At 37.2% G+C, this 21943-nt stretch overlaps 1 protein-coding gene across 1 annotated transcript; it reads right to left on the bottom strand.

The window, feature by feature from the left end:
* INTS13 (integrator complex subunit 13) lies at positions 1–21628 on the bottom strand. Its single transcript, XM_082051256.1, has 17 exons — positions 21340–21628; positions 19750–19981; positions 18258–18332; positions 16582–16784; positions 16107–16187; positions 14814–14904; positions 12058–12186; positions 10332–10416; positions 9008–9097; positions 7949–8038; positions 6329–6507; positions 5338–5508; positions 4788–4942; positions 3538–3768; positions 2329–2468; positions 1536–1671; positions 1–706 (listed from the first exon to the last, which is right to left on the bottom strand). Exons 2-17 carry the CDS (start codon positions 19972–19974, stop codon positions 667–669), a joined length of 2121 nt encoding a protein of 706 aa, XP_081907382.1. The 5' UTR covers positions 19975–19981; positions 21340–21628; the 3' UTR covers positions 1–666.
* Between the last annotated feature and the right edge of the window lie 315 nt (positions 21629–21943).

Here is a 21943-nt window from a genome sequence, read left to right as displayed (position 1 = left end):
TTTAACGATTAGCAAAAAATTTATTTTGCTTTTGCTTACAAAGACAGACTTAATTCCAGCATAACAACCTGAAAGGCTTTGTTTTCTAAAGACCATTTCTAGTCAATTTATAAAAGTCCTTAAACCAACAACTTTTTTCTGTAAAATCACTCACTCCCCCACCCCTTAGTTGAAAACCAAGACTGGCATTTTCTCAGTGACTAGGTACTCAGTGTGCAGTCTTTTCCATAATTCTAGACTCCTGAGGAAGTTTCATACAAAGTATTCATGAACCAAAATTAACAATATTATCAGTTAATTCTCAATTACTTGAGGTTTTTTTTTTTTTAAGTCATCACTGATTTTGAAATATTAAACAATACTTATGGAAAAGGACTTCAAACTCTGCCTAACATTTCTGATGACTTGATTTAGTCCATGGCAGCACAGGTTTTCTTCATCCTAAAAACACAATTGTAAAATACTTCAGGACAGCTCCTATTTGCACACTGTTCATTTAATGTGATTTGCGGATTTTGTATTTCATAGCAAAAATAAGAATAGAAAAATGTAAAACCCAATCAAAACAGAGCTATACAACTGTACTGAAATGGTACCAATATCAATTCCAGCATTAAATATTTTTGCAATTCAGCCAAGTTTTGTCCATAGAAACCAAACGAATCGTCACTGCCGGCCTGCTTTTCCATTTTCCGTTGTTTCCATTCTGAAATGCAAGACAACAATTGGTAAGGTTTGTACTTGGAAATACAATCAACAGATTAAGAAAAAAAAAAAATCATACTTAAATATTTTTTATTTCACTAACCATCCTGTCTCTCCCTGCCCCCAACATACACAATCTTATCTCCTCTTAAAAGATACTTCTTTAAGCAGCCATCGGTACATAGAGGAAAGATTCCTGGAAAGAAACTTTCCAGCAACAACCGCAAAGAGCTATCTATTATCAACCTCCGTATTTATGTGACTACTGAAAATCTATTTCTAAAATTTAAGCTTTAGCAGTTTCTTTCAAGGTCTCCATTTTCACCGTTCTTACACTCCTCACCGACTACCAACATCTTATTTACTTAAGAGGGGGTTGGTTTGGTTTTTGAGTAATTTTTTGGTAGAACACGGACTAATTTATCAGCTTCATTACAGCATGCCACTAGATTCACCCACTGTTATCAGCAATATTCTTTTATATTAGTTATTCCTTTGGAAGCTAAAGCAAGCAACAGACTGGCACAAGAAATCTCAATTTAGCTACTATTTAACCCCCTGAAGTTTTAAGTGTTTTGCTTATAGGGCCAATCGTGAAGGCACAGGGAAGACCATTTATCAGCATTCAGCCTTGCTCAGCACAGACGCAAACAAATGAAAAGCAAACACTGCTATAGTTCTCCATTAATACTGAGACAAAGGAAAGTATTTATACATTTTAATTCTCAAAAGAGTAAGGAGTCTTCTCAATGCTGTAACTGAAGTATTCCTCCATACTGCATGCTGACTGCTGCTAAAATGTTTGTAGTGATGTGTTTACTGATACAAACCCATTTTCTTCTTTCAGATGTTGATATAACTCAGCTTTATTGTTGACAGAGTTCAAACGACCAATAAATTCCTGGTGTTTCCTAGAGTTGGCAGTATTAATCCTGTTGCTCCATAAAGACAGCAAGGACATTGGCCCTAAAATTGCAAGTAAAAAGAGTCTAAGTCTGAATTCTTAAACATTATATCATTATAAAGGTTCAAAAAAAAATTACAGACTATGGCTGTAGAACATATTAAAACCACTAATATTAAGCAACCTTGTAATAGAGGCTAAATGAACATGACACATGCAAAGTGATAGTGGCTGAGTAGTTGCTTCAAGTGAGATTGATTCTGCTTCAAATGCAGAATCTGAAGGTCAGCTCAGCCACTGCGACAGATAACAGCTCTCAAGGAAGAAAAGTCAGTGAGAACTGCCTCTTCCAACAATTAGACCGCTTAAGCATTTTTGTATTTATTAGTCAGCAGGAGACAGTGATTTCTGATACCTGTCCTTAAATAGCATTTCTGACACAGTAGCTCACCCCACAACAGCAGAAATCTGTCCAATCATCTGTCAACCCAAGTGCCTATCAGTAGATCCAAACAGTATCTTGCTGTCTCTCTTTTTACATAGAAGTGTCCAGGTTAACATATTTATCCAGAATTTCTCAACACTGACTGTTTAATTAGAAAGTCTCACTGACTTAGGATTAACTGCAAGAAGACTGAATTCACTGCTGTAGAAAATACAGACTGATACAACAACTTCTATCCTTAAAAGATATATCTGTTGCAATTCTTCGGGTTTACCTTTTGCCTTTTCAACTGTGGGCATTTCATCCATTGTAATAAGAGGCTTTTTGTTGGGTGGCTCAGGAGAATCAGGGGAATCTTTGATAACTTCAGCTTCTGCTAGTTCTTCCTTTTCACGATCCAAAAGACCTTTTAACCTTATTGAGAGGGAAGGAAAACAATGAAGCAAAATATGCTAAAGCACCACATATTCTTAATACTATTCTGCACTTCTCAAAGTTATACACAACCTGTATCACAAGAAAATTTATTCTGACCCCTTTGAACAGATGAAAAACAATAGAGAAGACTACCCAAATAATCCTCTTGATAAAGTCTTAAGTAAAGGGAAGTATCTTAAAATATAATTTCACTTAAGTCAGTTAGCAGTACTTATATTGTAGTTGTTGAGACGTGATCATTCTGTATTTTGAAGGAATGACAAAGTAACAAAGAATATACAAAAATACCACACGATTTCCTATTTTCTTTCTTCGTGAATTCAGACTTATTCTATACCAAATGCCAACAACAGTGTAGGTGAAAAGGTCCTCCTAAATGATTGTAGCATGCATAAAACATATGCAAATTAAGCTTACTACCATGAGGGTTTTTTAATCTCTTTAGAATATAGTTTGAAAGAGATAAGAGAGACTGACAGATGCTTACCACTTAGACAAGTCACAATAACAACATGAACTACAGAGACAGCAGGTCTATGGACAATCAATCCCGACGTTCAACTAAAGAGAAGTGCCAAATCAATGTGGATTGTTTAACTACTTGAAGACTAAACTAATTAAAGCTCAACAGAAAAAACCTGCCTGTCCACAGTTTTCAGTCATGCTTTATATTTCTGTAAAGTAGTTTACCATCTAAGAGGTGGTGGGGTTACAATAAAAGCCAACAGCAGTGACTCCTCAAGCTGCAAAGCCCTGCTAAGTGGTCAACAACTTGTCCAAGAGCCATACTGCTTGTAAAAATCTGTTAATTTGAAAAGTCTGATAAGCAGGCACCATACTAAGATGCCCATTTCCCAAGCTTGGTAATGGTGACTGATCAAAAAAACACCCCTGAGATCCTCACTCACTGGTAGTAAGGCAAGGTTACAAACATCAATGCATCAAACTGAAAACTGCAACTGTTTCACCACAATTCCTCTCCTCTTTGATGTAGGACAGGACAAAAATTACTATGCTACAGTTTTATTTCACTTTAGAAATTCACCTTTCTGATTCTTGCCATGGCTTATCTGATTCATAGTCTTTGCCCAACTTCTCTGACTTGTCTTCTTTGTCTTCTCTCTTTCTACCTCGTTTCTTGCGCTCCTCTTCTTCTGGGGGTTTGCTCCTGCAAGCCATCAAACATTCTAAGACTCGCTGGTGTTTATCAGAATTGTTTATGTGTGCTCGTACAAGGGTCTCCAATTCATTCCACATGATCCGGTACTGTTCATCTCTAAGCAAGGGCAGAAAAAGAGACATTGCATATAGGATTATTTAGATCAATAAACCATTTAATAAATTAAGGTTAAAAACCAAACCTTAAGAAACCAAAAAAAGAAAAAAAAACCAAACCACCAAACCCCAAAATAACTCTGAACAGATTTTCTGTCCTCTTGTACTGGAGGGTCTATCCATCTCAGATTACTCATCCTTGAAATCTGAAACCACATTGCATGTAACAGTTCCCAATTAATGTCCAAAGAGTTAAGTTTAAATTTAAACAGACCATGTCCGCTGAAATACAACTCTTAACTTCCACAAGGTCTCACTGCCAAAAGGCATTTCTGAATCCTCTCAGGTTGTTTGCTAACTATGCAATGTCAGGATACGCAGAGAGCCACATATGTACTGACATGCAAATTAATTACTATTTAATTATTTGGATTAAAAAATTTAGAAAGTACCATGCTGCTGCAAATAACTTCCAGTCATGTGGATAAATATTCTGTAGCTGAATTCTGTTTCAGCCAATACTTGGAAGTAAAAATGTACACATCACACGGAGACATCGGGACATTCTATACTGGTTTTAAAGGAGTAGCCCATATTTTAAATAACTGTTTCAAAAGGATTCCACTATTCTAGCATAACCCAATTTTAAAGGCATTGTTCACTTATGATGCATAAGACTCTTTTTATTAATTTGAAGATACTCTACTTTCTTTGTCCTAGCTTGTATCAGTCTCTTACCTTTCTTGATGGTTATCTTTGCATTCATGTTTTTTAACACTCACAATACTTGGGTAATAAAATGAGGAATTTTTTTTCCCTAGCATACAGGAATTATCAGTATTTTGATAGCCCCTAAACGATGGTGAAAAAGCATTCACAGTCATTTGCTTTGTGTACTTAAAGCATTCAGTTTACTACCTATTACCTTTGGCCAAATTTTAAAAATTTAGTACAAAAACAATGTCAATCAAACATTTCTGAAAAAAGTCCAACATCAACAAAAAGAGACATGCTTGTAACCTTTTTGGACCCTTTCCTCTGGTACCAACTGTTGAAATTGGCAGTGGATCATTTTTCCTCTCCATGTCTACCAAATTGTATATTGTTTTTTGACAGTTCAGAACATCCTCATCAGTCATTGCTTCTTTTACAATCACACTGGCTAATGGCACTACCTGTAAGACAAAAGAAAAGTCAACAAGAAAAATCCGTGTGTGTCACAGGAGAGAAACATCAAGAAGAAAGAAATCAAAGGCAGTGGAACTACAGAACAATACACAACAAAAACTGCTCTCTTATCCTAAATTTTGTAATAACTCTGAGCAGGTACAAGCAGATGCATGTTTTTATTACCCAACAGCACTGTAGCTGTCAGGTTCAATATTTTACCATATTTAGATAGCATTCCAATAATCTATTAACAATAAATACAGAATACTTCAGTGAAAATAAAGCTGAAAATAAACTGATTTGTGGCAAGTGATTTATCATAGAGTTAATATTCCATCAAGTGGAAAGGTGAAACTTAATCTACAACAGAATAAGTGATTACAAACCCCAGGTTACTTACAGCTTGCATGTTGAAGATGGTAGTCTGAGAAATAATCATGGGCCAGTAACGAGTATGTTTCTCTAACTGATCTTTTGCACGTTCCAATGGAATTTCAAGACTTCCATCGATCTTATATCTGGGCTCTAGAAAAGGAGTTAATCGGTTTTCCCTCATAAATTCACCAAAATCCTAATGATAACCAAACAAGATACAATTAGGCATTTCTCTAACACAGTAGCTTTCACTGAACGGGTGAAACAGCATGGTTTTGCTTATCACTAACCATGTACCATCCCCACTGCTAAATCTGACCCTAACAATCAGAGCCCTGTTTCTATCTTTCAGGGTGAACACAAAAACAGTTGTATAAAAATATGGGTTAAAAACTGATGCAAGGTTCTTGATGAGAAGGCCTTCTGGATCTACGAAGTATTTAATGTACTGTGGTAAGAGTTCCTTCTGCTTGTTTACAACAGATACCCAGGTTGTGTTGAAAAAAATAAAGGAAAAAAGCCAAAATGAATGGCAACTGATTGTCTGCTCCACATCCAAGGTTCAAAGCTGACAACTTCATCTCTTCTATTTATTGTATAAACCATTCACATGCAATCTATCTTTCTGACAATAAGCACAATATAGTCCTATGTGCCTCCAAGCCCACAGACAAATCTTGCCAAGAAAAATGTTACTCTATAATCAGAACAAGCTTTAAATACTCATATAGTGCATAAGGATACAAGTACTTCCCTGACATAGAAAGGCTTCTATGAAGCAGGCATAACAATAAGCAGATGTACTACTTTGTACTAACTACATCTCAGTAGCACAAAAAAGAGAGTTTGACCATGCAATCCACTCCAGTTCTCCAGAAAACATACCAACGTTTCCTTCACACATTCATTGCACTACATGTCTTGTGATCTTGAGATAAGCAAGAACTTAAGAAAAAACAAACAAAAAAACCAAACCCAAACAAACAAGCCCAGATACAAAAGGAAAATAATCTTACTGTGATGCGGTAGTCAGTGACTCTTCCACCACACCCTTCACTAATTGATGGGGGATCTTCTAGAATTGATCGTGAGCTGCTTAACACATGCAGAAAAATTTCTCCTCCATGGCTGCTGAGCATGTGACTAATTACTTTAGAGCCAGATTTGCGTGGCTGTTCCAATAAAACAGAACGACCTGTTTGAAATGAGATCAGTTTCATTAGCTACTGTGTGCTGCATTTTTAAATTAAAAACTACATATACAGTACAGGTTTTTACCTAGCCAGTAAAGACACTGAATCCACCAAAGCTGTGTTTTCACCTAGATGAACAAGAAAGAACTATCTCCCTCGAGTGTTTACTCCTGTCTTCACACAGAACATAGTGTCATATGCTGCTACATTTTACACAGAATAATCAAAAAGGCTCTCTCCAGGGCCAAAAAAATCACTGTCTCTGTAGAACATTATTCTTAGGAAAAATACATATATATAAGATATTAAAACATTATAATGTGTAAGGGCAGTTTGCTAATTTAAATTATTACAGAGTACATTGTACATTAAACTTATTTGGCCCTACTGCAAAAACTCTCATTAAAAGCAACTTCTAAAAAGTAAGAAAATAACCTACTTGAGTATAAAGGTATCAACTGGTATTATTTGTTAATTCTTGAAATGGATATAATTGTTCAGAGAGAAATAAAACTGCCTTTGTCTTATTTTCAGTAAAATATACTAAGCATATGAGGAAGCAAAACCGGAAGATCAGAAGAGTGGTTATCCGCAACATGCTGTTAATTTTGGTTCTAACTATTTTTATTGAAGTACTTTTCAGTACAGAATCTGTAGACAAAATTACATAGCAATACAGTGTTCAATAAAACCACTGCACACTTATTTAGACATTCAAATAACTTGACTAAAAAAACCACCACATTAAAAAGATATTTGTAATGCAATTCTGTTTGCAAACTAAAAAAAAAACCCCACATGTAAATAACATTGACTACATATTACTTGTTTCGAAGAAACAACTTTGGTTTACCTTTCCAACATGTATTTAAATGACAGCCTCTTACAACAGGATTATTCAGGGCAATGGGCAAGATTTTGCAGATAAGCAAAAAATAACTAAATCTAACCTGCTTTTTGACCAGTCCCAGTGCATATGGGCATGTCTGCTTCAATTGACCAACATACATGGCATAAAACAGTTAAATGAGCTTTCTGAGCCTGCCCAGCATCTGCTAAGTCAGGCAGAGTCATAAAATGCTAATATTTTGCAATAAAGCAAGCATTGTGATCAAGTGCACTATCACCTCCTGAAAGTGGTATTTCCTACTAAATAGGATAAAGTGAAAAGTATTCAACATTTGGATTCAGAAAAGAACTACCAAAATTCATTAGTTGCTCCTTCTTTATGTCTTTCCTCCCATCTTCAAGTTTCAAAACATGCCATTTGCCTTTGAGCACATTTAGTACCTTTATTCTCTTATTTATATATGATATGTTAAAAGAAGCTTGACATTTTCACAGTATATAGACATTTCCTACACAAACCAAAACACGGTAAGTGCTCTATTCACAATGCTAAGAATTAAAACATTAAATAAGTAGCCAAGGACACAAATTTACCATTAAGGAGAAAGTTAGTAAGGCATGAAGAAGGTCTGCTATTTACATCTACTGGTGAAATTCTGTATGCTCCAGTGCAATAGTGTAATTCTGAAAAATAAATGAGTAGAAAAGTTGAGAGTGTAGTTCCACACACAGAAAAAACAACCCACAAAAATAAAGGAAGGGGAGAAGGCTATTCCACAATCAGCAGAACTGTCTCTCAATCCAGAAGTCTGCTTCTTTTACCACCTCCTCATAATTGTTCCAGTACCCCCAACTCCAAAAATCTATTTCATTCCCAAGCCCCATTTCCAGAAGGACCTCCAGTTGTTTATCTCCTGAATTATTTCACTGCTGCAGAGTCAACCTCTTATTTCTCTTATCTATATTCTTGACCTGCTGGCTCAAAGAGTCAACATATGTTACTGACAGCCTACAGGGTGCATAAGCTGAATGGTCACGTGGTTCCCATGTTAGCCCAAGACCTTCCGGTCTTTTTCTCCTTTATTCAGACTTGGGTAAAGATCTCTCCTTTACTCAGATTTGAGAGTTAATATAGAGGGACTATTCTGCTGATAGTATCATTGCATACATTTAATTTCCTTACGAAGCTTTTTACTTAGCACCCTAAAGATTACACTAAAGACAGTACTTGGATTCTTCCTCCTGCCCCCTGGGAAAAAGAATTAAAACTAAATAAGATTCAATGTCTCAAAACTGCTGTGTTAAGAGACTATCACTATGGAACTGACAAGGTACACTTGGCCCTGTGTGAGGGGCAAATAATTACTGAACAGCTTCGTGATGCTTAAGAGGAGATTGAAAAAAGCCACTGAGAAAAACATTACTACCCTTCTCACTTCTTACACAAACCACTGATTAGCCAGGGTCAGAAGAGCATCATATGACCATTAGTAAAGCAATGTGCAGTCAGCAGCAAGGTTTATAGAGCAAGAGGTAAAATCAGCATTAACAAGAAGCAAATTATCTCCCTGTTCAGATTCCTGCCAGTGTACAGAGAGAAGAGTGTTCAACTCAAGCTAGAATATCAGTTTTGTAAAAGATCGTGTTACCTACCCACACTATTTGTTCGAGGAGTACACCATTTTAATGTTACAGTTTCTTTAAATGTGCCATCCCTGCTATTGCCACCTGCATGGTTATCACCTATAATATAAAATCGGAAAAAATGTCATAACATGGTCAACCATATTTTCTTTATTACAGAAAAAAACTCAAAACTTTGAAGGTACAAAACGTTTATAACATGAACATATACAAAATGTAATTAAATTTTTAAAAGCTGGACATCTAACCAAAGCAAAAAAAAGTTATTGGCAGTGGCAGTTGAAATAATAACCTTTTAAAATCAGTAGTTGTTGTAGATACTTTAAAAACCAATTCAGCAAACAAAATACTGCAGCTCCAGAGTATGTTCCATATGTTTGACTCAGCATTTAGAATATTATAGATATGTTCTGGTTTATGTATAACAGGCAACTTTTTTCTTTTAAAATGCTTAAGACTTTAAGACAGTATCTTTTTTATTTTTCCACAGAAATCAGAACCCTTAACAAATGTTAGAGCTTCACACGAGACTTCAGCACTGAAAAGGCACACAGTCTAAGCATCCCATAACAGACTGGCACAGGCAGTGGGTTTTTCACTGCTTGGCTTTGCTTTTAATTCTACTAATACAGAAATTTTGCCCCGACCTATTGACAAAATTTTACATCAAACACTGTTTCCTCAACAAAATAGTTTTGCATAAGGCTTACTGTTGTGTTTTTCTAGCCTCAGTTGACTTATTCACCTCAGAGCAATATGAGGCAATAATTCCAAATTTACAAAAGAAAAAAAAAAGATATTAGGTGTTTCAAACACAACAAGAAAACTCAAAATCCAAATAACTATTGTCTTTTCCACAGCAATTACTGTCATAAACAGGCCTATGGGATGTGAGTGATGCCAGTTATTATTACTTAACAGACAGATAAAAAGCTCAACTGTGCAAGGAATAATTTTCCACAAATACCCATAAAAGGTACTTTATTTTGTAAAATCACTACACATCTGGTGTCTCAACTATTTTTTATATCTCAATAAAAAGTGTATATGCCCCTCAAATCTCACACAAATATCCTGAACATACGTGAAACCCTGTCTGATAAATTTGACCTGCTTTTTTATTATTATATTCATATTACTATATTAAAATACACCAATAATGATTAAAACTCCAATGCCAACATTACAAATCAAGTTCTTGAGTTGTAAGGAGTAATTGAAAACATGTTAATCATGCCTGAAATTTATATCAATTTGAAGCTCACAATCTTTCTTTGTGAGTATTTCCAGCAGGCTGATCAAAGGCCACTTTCAGAAGACTGTTTCTACTTACCACTCTTTAAAAAGTCAACGTGTGCCTCTTTGTGATGAAGTAGTTCCACATCATAGTTGGCTGATGTGTTAGCATGTTGTTCTTCCTTTAAAATAGAAAGGTAGAAAGAATAAATACAATTATTTTAGCTAGAGGTCACTGTTTTTATAAATGAATGATTCTACATTTACTTTTCACAGAAAAGAAAACAAAATGTCTCCAAAGTGCATCAGACAACAACAGGATTGCAATGTTGAGGAAACTGTTTCCCCTCTTACCTGTTTAAAGATGCAGCCATCTGCTTTTCCTCTTTTTTTTTCCCCCTTTTTTGAACCCCTTCTTTATACAAATGTTATGACTGTGCATAGTGTAAAATATAAGTAAAAATTAGGCTTAACTATTTTTATTTAAATCAGTGAAGTTATGGAAGCCTACGACATATGGAATACCACCAGCAGTTACAAGTTACTAAAAAGCAACAAATGATCACTGCAGAACAGATTGGCAATTACTTTTTATAACTAAAAATCTCAAGAATCCAAATAAAAAAACACACTCAGAACTCAATATCACTTTCCTGCACTTAAGATATATAAAAAGTGTACCTGTAGCTGCAAGTTTATAATTACAGTATGGATGTTTGTAAAGGGGACACTGCATCTTTAAACAGCTGCAGAGGACTAGTAAAAACAGAACACTAACCTTGGTAATTTATCCCAAGTTAAAAAAAAAAAAAATAAAATAAAATAAACACAGAGAACCCAACATAGTCTATTACTATAACAACAAAGGCAGAAGGGAGAGGTGCACCAGCATCACACAGGTCAGAAAGTTACAAACAAGGTATTTGCAAACTTAAGTCACATTTATGTCATGACCCATGTCAAAGTTTCATTAAAGCTGTGAAAGTAAGTTTTAATTTCATGTTTTAACTTATAAAATCCATACAATATTGCTGGCTTTCAAGATGCAAGTAACGGGAAAGTATATCTGTCCCTACCCTTTCTGTTTGTTTGAATACTGATGCTTCAGTTTCAATCATCTCTTGCTGCTTGATCAGAAAATTACTGTAAACTTAATATTTGAAAATTCTTAGTTGCACTTATTTCCTTCATACTAGCAATTAAAAAAATATTAAAAATGCAGACATAACCAACTTTGAATAGAGGATGTTTAATATCTTTCTTAACTAGGTATATTCCCTGTCCCCCTGTTTCTGGCTTACAGATCTTCAAACCAGAAAACCTTTAGTCAAAAATCAGCTAGTAGTTACAAACACCTTTATGTTGGGTGGGCATGATAATGAAACAGAGGAAAAAGAGACTCACTATGCCACTATAATGCACAAGGGTCAGGAATATCTAAATACAACTAGAAAAAAGACAAAAGAATCACAGACAAAGTAATCTGAGGTAAATAAGATTGTATTTATATAAAATAATGCAAACAGAACTGAAATAACACTTGTATTGCTACATAAAAAATTGAGACTCAGCAATACAACATTTTGTTCTGTGATCCTTCTTTACTTTTTCTCCCCCCTTTATTTTTACTAACCTGGTCACAGACATTGAATGTGGGCTAATAAAAAAAAAAAAAAAAAAAAAAGAAACCAAAAATAAAACAGAAAATATGATGTGGAGAGAAAAACAATGTAAAAATTCAATTAAAATAAACATTAAAAGTTTTCAAACAAATTCAGAAGTGATGCAAGCTAGTTAACACAAAGTTATTGACACAATATTACCTTCATAGGAATGTTAGTTATCGTGGTTGAAGCCAGATCAAAGTGTTGTTGTACTAAAACATTCAGTTTTGTAGCCAGATGCCGCCCGGCACGGACACTGTGCACTTCACTGGTTAAAACAGGTGAAAGCTAAAATAAATTGACACAGAGTATTTAGTACAAATGGATTAGGCTCTAGTATCATGCAGCAATATAATTCATTTGAAACTCTAAAATAAGCATGTTTACACTGCTAAATTAAACTGGGGAGAAAAACACCTTCCAAAAAACCCACACCATGAGAAACGGCAAAGGAAGAAGCAAAAAAACCCCAAGTGATAAAGATTATTGTCTTACAGAGGAAAGTAGTAGCCAAATTATTTTCTTCTGTTGACATTTCAGATTTTTAGTATAACTACAAAAGAATTTTGTAGAAAAGAATCTCAGGAAGGTAGCTATTATAACCCTTTTTATTTATGAAACAATATGCAGGACTAGATGCCTTTCATGTTAAGATTAAGACTTTTTTTTTTGCTGTGTCTTTTCCCTTTCTTACAGACAACACACGAAAACACTGACCAGTGCAGACTGATGAAGAACAAATATATTACAAAATATTTTATATGTACTGGATTTCAAAAAAACACCACTAAGCACACAAGTCCAACAGAGCACACACGCTTTTGTTACCAAACAACTGAGATGTTTAAATATATAATTTCTTATAAGCATCCTTTCACCTTTTTGTATAATAATCTTTACAAGTAGGGTATCTGATGAACTTCAAGCATGTTCTTCATTCCTACATTACCATTTCATTTGGAAGAAGATATGCTTTCCGGTGCTTTTCATTAAAAGGGCATTGTTTGCTAACACTGGAACAACAGAATTTATACACAAAAGCTCATCTTGGTTTCATGAGAAAACCATTCAAGCAAAAGGTTGAAAAATACTAAAATGCTAAAAAGGTTGATGCAAAATTAATTGTGGGTTTTGCATTGTTGAAATTTGCCATTTGATATTGGAATACATTCTTAAACAAATGTGCCTATGTTATTAATCATTTTAATGCACTTTTCTTGCTGCCTTTTTTTTTTTTCTGACTTATTACTTGCTGTTTATTTTGTATTTATCTTAGACTATGGAAATTACCTTAGACAAAAAGCAAATTCGAGCAATTTTCTTATTTGAGTTCAAAATGGGTTGTAAAGCAAGCAGAGACAACTTGCAACATCAACAACGCATTTGGCTCAGGAACTTCTAACAAATGTACACTGCGCGGTGGTTCAAGATATTCCGCGAAGGAGACAAGGGCCTTGAAGATGAGAAGCATAGTGGCCGGCCATTGGAAGGTGACAATGACCAATAGAGAGCAATCATCGAAGCTGATCCTCTTACAACTAAACAAGAAGCTGCTAAAAAACTCAACGTTGACCATTCTACGGTCATTCAGCATTTGAAACAAATTGGAAAGGTGAATAAGCTCGGTAAGTGGGTGTCTCATGAGCTGACAGAAAATAAAAAAATTGTCCTTTTGAAGCGTCATCTCCTCTTATTCTACGCGACAACAACAAATCATTTCTCAATCAGATTGTGACATACAATGAAAAATGGATTTTATATGACAACTTGCAACAACCAGCTCAGTTGCTGGAGTGAGAAGAACCTCCAAAGCACTTCCAAAAGCCAAACTAGCACAAAAAAAACGTCATTGTCACTGTTTGGTGGTCTGATCCACCACAGCTTTCTGAATCCCGGTGAAACCATTCCATCTGAGAAGTCTGCTCAGCAAATCAATGAGATGTACCAAAAACTGCAATGCCTACAGTCAGCATTGGTCAACAGAAACAGCCCAATTGTTCTCCATGACAACGCCCAACCACACATCACATAACCAACACTTCCAAAATTGAATGAGTTGGGCTACAAAGTTTTGCCTCATGCACCACATTCCCCTGACCTCTCGCCAACCGACTACTGCTTCTTCAAGCACCTCAACAATTTTTTCCACAGAAAACACTTTCACAACCAACAGGATGCAGAAAATGCTTTCCAACAGTTTGTCAAATCCCAAAGCAGGGATTTTTACACTACAGGAATAAACAAACTTATTTCTCATTGGCAAAATGTATTGATTGCAATAGTTCCTATTTTGATTAATGAAGATGTGTTTGAGCCTAGTTATAATGATTTAAAATTCACGGTCCAAAACTGCAATTACTATTGCACCAACCTAATAACATGTTAGCCTGGATAACATGTAACACACCGTGCTGAACAATACACACATCATTCACTAACAAATATTTGGGAAAACAGTGCTTGTGTGAGCGAGCAGCATATGCTTGAATAGTGGGACAGTTATTCAACCCATTCAACACCCCAAGAATTTCATGGTTTTCTGTTAGGTTGTTAAATGTGCACTTCCTTCTCAAAAAAGACATCAAACCCAAGACCATCATTGTATGGCATTAAGGGGCTTACTCCACAAAAAAAAAATGAACCATGAACTATTAATGCAAGAAATCTAGGTAATGAAATAAAAAAGGGGCATACCAGATGTGCACAAAGACTACAGAACAAGAAAACAAAGCATGCACTTTAGATGGCAACATGCAGGCTGTCAACTTTTCAAAGAATTATCACCTGTATATTTTTCTACACTTCACCAGGGACCAGAGAGTCAAAACATTATTGCTGAATACTTAATTTACACTATTTGGAGTCTGACATGGTTCTTAACCCTTGGATAGATTTTCTTATTTTAAGTTCCTTACCTCTTTTTTAGGACGATCAGAAACAAGGCTGTCTTCACCAACTGGATAAGTGTGGATTAAGACCAATTCACATTTCTGAATCTGCATTAGACTTAAAAAATAAATACATTCTATTTAGCCTACAGAGTGGCAGACCATCTCCTAGAAATTAGATCAATTTTCCCAAGATTCATCTGATTTGCAGAACACAGCATCAGAAAGATGTACTATAACATATGATTTCTGAAAGCATTTTGCAGAAAGTAGGGTACATAAATGACTTGCAAAAGCACAAAATAAATTTTTATCAGAATTTTAAAAAAGTATAATAGTTCCTAACTCTTCAGATGCTATAGCACTGTGTTTCTGTTTGGACGTATCAATGGAATAGATCCTTCACTGGTGTAATCTGTTCGGCTTCATTTAACCGAAAATTGACACTACAGAGGATTTGTGTCTCCCAGTGTGTGCACAGGTGTTAATAAGGGGATTCTGGTGAATATGAAAGCAACTAACCAAATAACACACACCTCCTAATGTGGCTGGAAATATGGAGAGATCAAGACACTATTCCACATCTCCACCTACAGGAACGTATGACACCACTTTTCTGTCTTTACAGTGGACTTAGAACCCAATTCCCTAGGGCAGCATCCTTCATATATGTATGAAACTGCAATTGTAGCTGGTAAATACAGGAGACTCCTGCTACATAAGCGCCTAAGGAGCAAGCAAGAATAGTATCTCAGCCTATTATACACTTTACAAGGCAGTACACAGCCCCTGGGTCAAACAGTTCACTGTTCAATTAGACAAAACATATAGTGGAAAAATTACTTCTCAGAGGAGATGCAACCTATCGTTCAAGAGATTCCTTTACCTCAACTGTCAGGCAGCACAATAATTTAGAAAGTAAAAACTAGTTTCAAGGAAGTTAGCTATTTTAGTTGAAGAAAGAATAATGTAAAATTAACGCAGTGTTATCAAGAAAACAATGTAGATGTGTTACTGACTACAAATACACAGTATACAACAAGGCACAGTTGTGTCACACTTTGCAGCAAGATGTAGACGATAACAACCTAAAGACATATTGTCCTATGAGGATAAAGGATGATACTGAAAAGCTAATGGTTATATAGCCACACCAAGTAAAAAATATCATGTTTATCACTTTCTACTTCAAAAAGGCATTCATTCAACCAGTTCATCTGAATAAGTTTTAAGTGACGAAAATACATTCATATTTCATAGAAAGGAATAACTGGCACGTGCAGAATAAAAGAAACTACGTTTGTAAAAAGATATACTCACTGATCTGAATTAGCTGCAAGCTTGTTATGTTCATGAATGGTTTCCTGAACATAATCCTCAAGCATCCGAACATGACTGTCACTAGAAAAAAAAGTTATATTTTGAAGGCAGGATAATCGATCTTCCTGTTCAAAGCAACGTGCCACTAAATGCTCTCCTATATCAAGTGGGAAATTTTGGGCTGTTACTGTCAGACCTCCATAAATTAAACCTTAATAAGGCAAGAAATGACCTACCAAAAAAACAAAACAAAACCAACCAAACAAAACCCAAACAAACAAAAAAAACAAACCAAAACATCAACCAAAACCCAATAAAACAAACAAACACCACCACCACCACCAAACAAGAAAAAATCCACATCACAAAAAAGCTAGCTACTTAGAGCACTAAGTTATGGCAATCAATGAAAACACTTCTACAAACATGTGAAATAACTTCTTTTTAAATGGAAGAAGTACATTATCATACATACCTTTTTGCATTAGTAATACAGATTATTCTTCCCCTGTTTCCAACACGTTCTGCATTCTCCATGAGCATGGTTCGAGCCTCATGCTGGTATTCTGTAATTTTACAGAGTGCTTCAACTGCTGCAACCAGACCATGAAGTATGCTGCAGCACTCTGGATCCGCCCGAGGATTAGGTGGCCCAACAGCTGCTAATGCTGCCATCAACTAGTTAAAAAGAAAGATAAATTATTATTGAAAGTTACTTCCCAGCCATTTATGAAAATGATCAGCTAAGAGAAAAGTTATCAGTTATTTCACATGCAAATTAATGTTGTTGGGACAAACCAAACAACGATTAAAGACCATTATATGTTCCCAGCCTTCTGGAAAACACCTGGCCTTAAACTATTCTTTGCATTTCCTTTATTAATTGTTACTAAGCCTTGTGTCCTGGTTTTGTTTAAAATAAGAGCAGCTCTCTTTTAGTGAATTTTCCTTTCCGCTAAGTTCTTCTAAGTAACTGCAATTTTCTGAATTTAGCTGCATGTGTTTTCAGACACTGTCTGCTCTGGAGCTGATAGTGGTAGCAAGAGTATGCAGAAGAGGCCCAGGTTTTGGTTTATTGCTATGGCAGCCAAGGTTACTGATGAGCTTTGCGCGTCCCGTAAGTGAGAGGGGCATATTTGCAAGGAGGGGCAGACAGAACAGGTGACTAAAATTGACCAACTGAGTATTCCATCCCATACAGGTCATACACCCTATAAAAGTGGAGATCACGAGGGTCTTGCTCTCTTCGACCACGGCCAGCATCTGAAGAGGATCCTGCCTGTTGTCCCTGCGATCCAAGGCCTGATTCCAGACCCTGCATCCCTGAATCCAATTCTGGTTTACTGCGGAGTCCAGCCCAGGACTTCCAGGTGCCTGCCCTGTAGCTACTGGAGTGATGCTGCGCTACCTGGGGAAATTCTAGATCGGTTTTGTATATTTTGTATTATTTTCTCTATTTATTAGTAGCATTAGTAAAGCATTTTAAACTTTTCCAACTTGAAAGTCTCTCTCCCTTTTCCTCCTATTACCTTTCCTTAGCGGGGAGGGTGGGGGGGTTAACAAGAGCACTTGCCACAGTTTATTGTCGCCCTGCAGTAAACAGTGACAGCTTGAGAATATAATATTCTCATTTATTACAGAAAAATGCCTGGCTATAATAGCAAGTTATATCAGATATCTTAAAGAAATTCTAACATTATCAGTTACCATGTGCTTTTATTTTCTGAGAATTTTGAAGTCCCCAAATTTTTCAGAGGACAAGCCCATTCAGTATGAAACAAAACAAGAGCAAAAAAAAACCCACTTTTTTTTTTTTTACATAGTTTATTTGACTATTCTGCAAATATGAAAAAAAATCAAGAAGTATCATTTTAGAAGTATCATCATACAGAAGAAATCCATAGGTAATTCGTTATTAACATTTATTCTAATATATGACTTTATGCTGAAAGCTACTAGATTCTTTAAAATTATGTAAAGCTGCCTATAGAGTAGTCCAGCCTCACAGGCTACTACTTAAAATTCTGTTACATAATTCCAAGACCAGATCCACCAAAATTTTAATTAGTTATTTTGTACTGAACATAGTAAGCAGCTATTATTTATTCCGCAATTAAACTAGACTTACAATACAATGGTTACAAAGCCTACCTCCTGCAAGTTCTGATCTTCTTGAGTCCAAGAATTCAAGACATGAGCCCCAGAATCACTCACAATGAAATTCACCTAAAACGATCAAAAAAGGATGTGTAAGATAACAGCCAGTCATACAGATAACAGCCATTATGGCTACTTCCCCAAATCCAAACAAACATGAAGTAAACCTCTTTCTTCTAATACAGATATGTGCAATGACAAGCCAATCTAAAAGACAACAAAAACACAAATAGCATCCAATCCTCCTATATCCAGTTACCCCTTTGATAACATTATGCTTAACAACTTCTTACTCTATTTATATTTTTGAACCACTAAATTAATTTCTTCACCACATTAGCACTGCAGAATATTATGAAGTATTTCAATAATCAGGTAATATTTTCAGTAGAATAGCTTATTATTACAAATCACTCTCTAAAAGACTGTCACAGTAGATCACAGGGGTAAATATCCAGCAAGATTTAACAAACATCACATTGCAAAATACATTCTAAAGATGACAAAAAAGTCAAGAAGCACCACACCTTCCCTCTCAATTTCAGTTTCACATACTACTCAAGATCCAGGTCAGCCAACTGATTCAAATACACTAAGCACACACTTGATATAATCCCATAATGGGACCTGACTGTATATTAAATGCTCTGAACCATCGAGTTTAAATTAAACATACATTGCCTGAGAAACAGGACATGGATCCATCAAGGCAGTGTGGTTGACACACACCAAATCACTGAACTACCAGCGTTTTTTATTAGTGCCTGGCCTCTGCCTCAGCTGCTCCCTGACACAGCCAATACTCCATCATCACTACTTTGTGCCAGAATCACTGTCACAAGCTTATTTAACTCCTGTGGGTTCTTTTTTTGAGGCACAGCACAATGGTTTACTCAATAATGATAAAGGGTCTAAAAAAACAGTGCTTATTTACCTTAATTTATGATACACTGTTACAGAACCCACCAGGCATTTCTTTTTCTAAACAAGGAGCTAGCTGTGTGCCAGGCAGCTCCTTTTTTTCACACTGGTAGCTTCAGGGAGATCCTACCTCTTCCTAAAGCCCAGAATTCCTTCAAAGTTGGCACCAAAAACCTTAGGAAGTGCTACCAAGTGTGTTTAGAAACAAAGTCCAATTTGAAGGAATGCCTCAATCAAGCTTTTGTAAACTTATAGCTCAGAAGAACACAAAAATAAATCTGTAAGTTACCTTAAAGCACCTCTCCTCAAGTTTTGCACTGAGTTACAAAGTGGCCTTAAGACAATGAAAAGTCCCCAAAATAAGTACATAATGGGATTCATACACTATTCAAACCAACTTAAATAGCTATAGAGTGTATCAACAGCACAATTAAATTGTTATAAAATAAATTATATTTTATCTTTTAATCTAACCAACAACTAATGATATCAAAAAACTTGATTAAAATGGGAAAATATCTCTTATACTATAAGCATCATGTGCAGTACAGCTATAATAACTTACCAGTTTCTTGAAAGGGAAAATATCATACATTATTCTACAGTACTCCATCGATGATTCCACTGAACAGGTCCATAGTGACTTTGATATAGGTGCTAGAGGTATAATTCCTTGGGTCCGATTCTTTACTAACATATCGAATTCAACATGTTGTCTACAGGATTCTGCCATATATGGGCAGTGATCCACAACAAAAACAGTTTTATGAGACTCAGAAAAGATTTTCATTTTCTTCCTGAAAGAAACAGATATTAAAATCAGAAAGAAAGTGTACAAGGAAAAAAAAAATCACATGATTACTGTGCAATTTTTATGGTATAAAGTTATCTTACTAGAATATGCAAGTTTTAACGAAGCTTCCTCTTACGTTATTTAGATTACATATTGCACATATCAGCTCCCACAAAAGTGTTAAGCTTTTTTAAAAAAACTACAAAAACTCCCATTTTATGAATCTCTTTACATGGAAACAAACATCCTCTAGAACTCTTACCAGATCATATATAAAGTACACTAGATTTCCAATCAGCAGAAACTATATTTCTCAGGAGGAAAAAAAAATACAGAAAGTGTGAAAGTATATTGTTGAAAAGGCAAAAACGATGCATAGTATTACTCTCCCTGCTTTTCTACTTAGGAGAAACTTTTAAGAAAAAAAAAAAAGAGAAACTGCTTGCTATTTAAAGCTTATTTCTTGAAATAAGAAACATGAAAAGAAATAATTCATTATTAGGTTATACAGACCTGGAAGTTGCATAAACATCAGACTTTCAAGTAGATTTTTCAGCCTTCACTTTGCTAGGTACACATTTCTATTTTTAAATGAATATGTGCATCTGTACTTTGATCTCCCGCTTACAGACATACCAAGCCTGAAATTATAATGTAAATGTTTCCTATCCAGCAAGGCTCAGGAGCACTCCTTGCATTCTTTCCAGTTGTGATGCCTGAGAAATCTGCAATGAAGTGTGGTGCATGTTCCTGTTTCGGACCGACAGACTGGGTTTCCCTCTCCTATGGGCATCACCGAAATAAATACTTCTGAAGCAACTATAATGTCAGATCCCTGTGTTAGGGCAGACCCCACAACTTGGAGACCCAAGCTACGTAAGAAAATTTATCTCGGAGTAGTGCTACTTAGACCACACACTCCTCATATCAAACTCATGCAACTTCTGGACGTTTCCATGAGGTTTCTAGCATGGAAATCTATTTTCTCTACGCAAATGCTGCTGAATTATAGAGTACACCAAGCCGCAAAACAGATACCAGATCATTTAAAAACAAAACAAAAACGGAGATATTCACCCAAGCCAGACTTCGGGAAACATCTCGCTCTGCGGGGCCGGTTTCCCAGCTACCCTCAGCAGCAGCAGCACGGGCACACTGCAGCCCTCCGGCAGAAGCCAAGCCCGGACCAAGCACTCGCCTCCTGCCTTTAGCCTCACAAAACGCCTGAGGGGCCGTGGAGGCCGAGCTGGTTCCTCAGCTGCAGGCACGCACGGTCGCAAATGACCGGCGGGGTCCGGAGGGGACGAGGTCAGCCTATGCCCGCCCGGAGACCGAGGCGGGAGGAGGGGAAGTGCCTCTTACCTGGGCCGGCCCCTCCGCTGCTGCAGAAGTCCCGGTCCCGCTCCGCGCCGTGCCCGGGCCCTGCCGCGGGCTCGCTCCGAGGAGGAGGAATGAGGCCCGCGGGGCGCCCTAGACAGGGTCGGGCGCGGGCGCCTCCGGCCCGGCGATCTCCATGCCCCTCCACTCGCTTCCTCCGCCGGCGGCTCCGCGGCGAGGGCGGGGCCCAGCTCCTGCCTCCGCGCCCGGCGCCCGCGGGGGTGGGAGAAGCGGCCGAAGCCCCCCCCGCTCCGCCCACCCCTGAGGCCGCGAGACCCCCGCGCGGCCACTTACGCCGCTGGCACAACGGCTCCCCCAGCGCTGGCGGGGGGAGCGCCTCTCCCCTCGACCTCCTCCTCCTCCCCTCGCACCGCCCCGGCGGCGGTGCCAGCCACCCCCGGGCCCCGCCGGCTGGCAGGGCTCACTCACCCGCCATGCCCGCCCCGGCCCCACCGCTCGGCCCCCTCCGCCTAGGCGCGGGCCGCCCCGCCCTGCCGCGAGACACCGCCCGCGCGCGCGACGCTTCCCGCACGGCGCCCAGGAGGAGCCCGAGGCCAGCGATCTCGCGAGACGCTGGAGAGGGCGCTGA

The sequence above is a fragment of the Streptopelia decaocto genome (assembly GCF_964273445.1).
Source record: "Streptopelia decaocto genome assembly, chromosome: 1".
Lineage (NCBI taxonomy): Eukaryota > Metazoa > Chordata > Aves > Columbiformes > Columbidae > Streptopelia > Streptopelia decaocto.
This window is presented reverse-complemented; position numbering and strand designations above follow the sequence as displayed.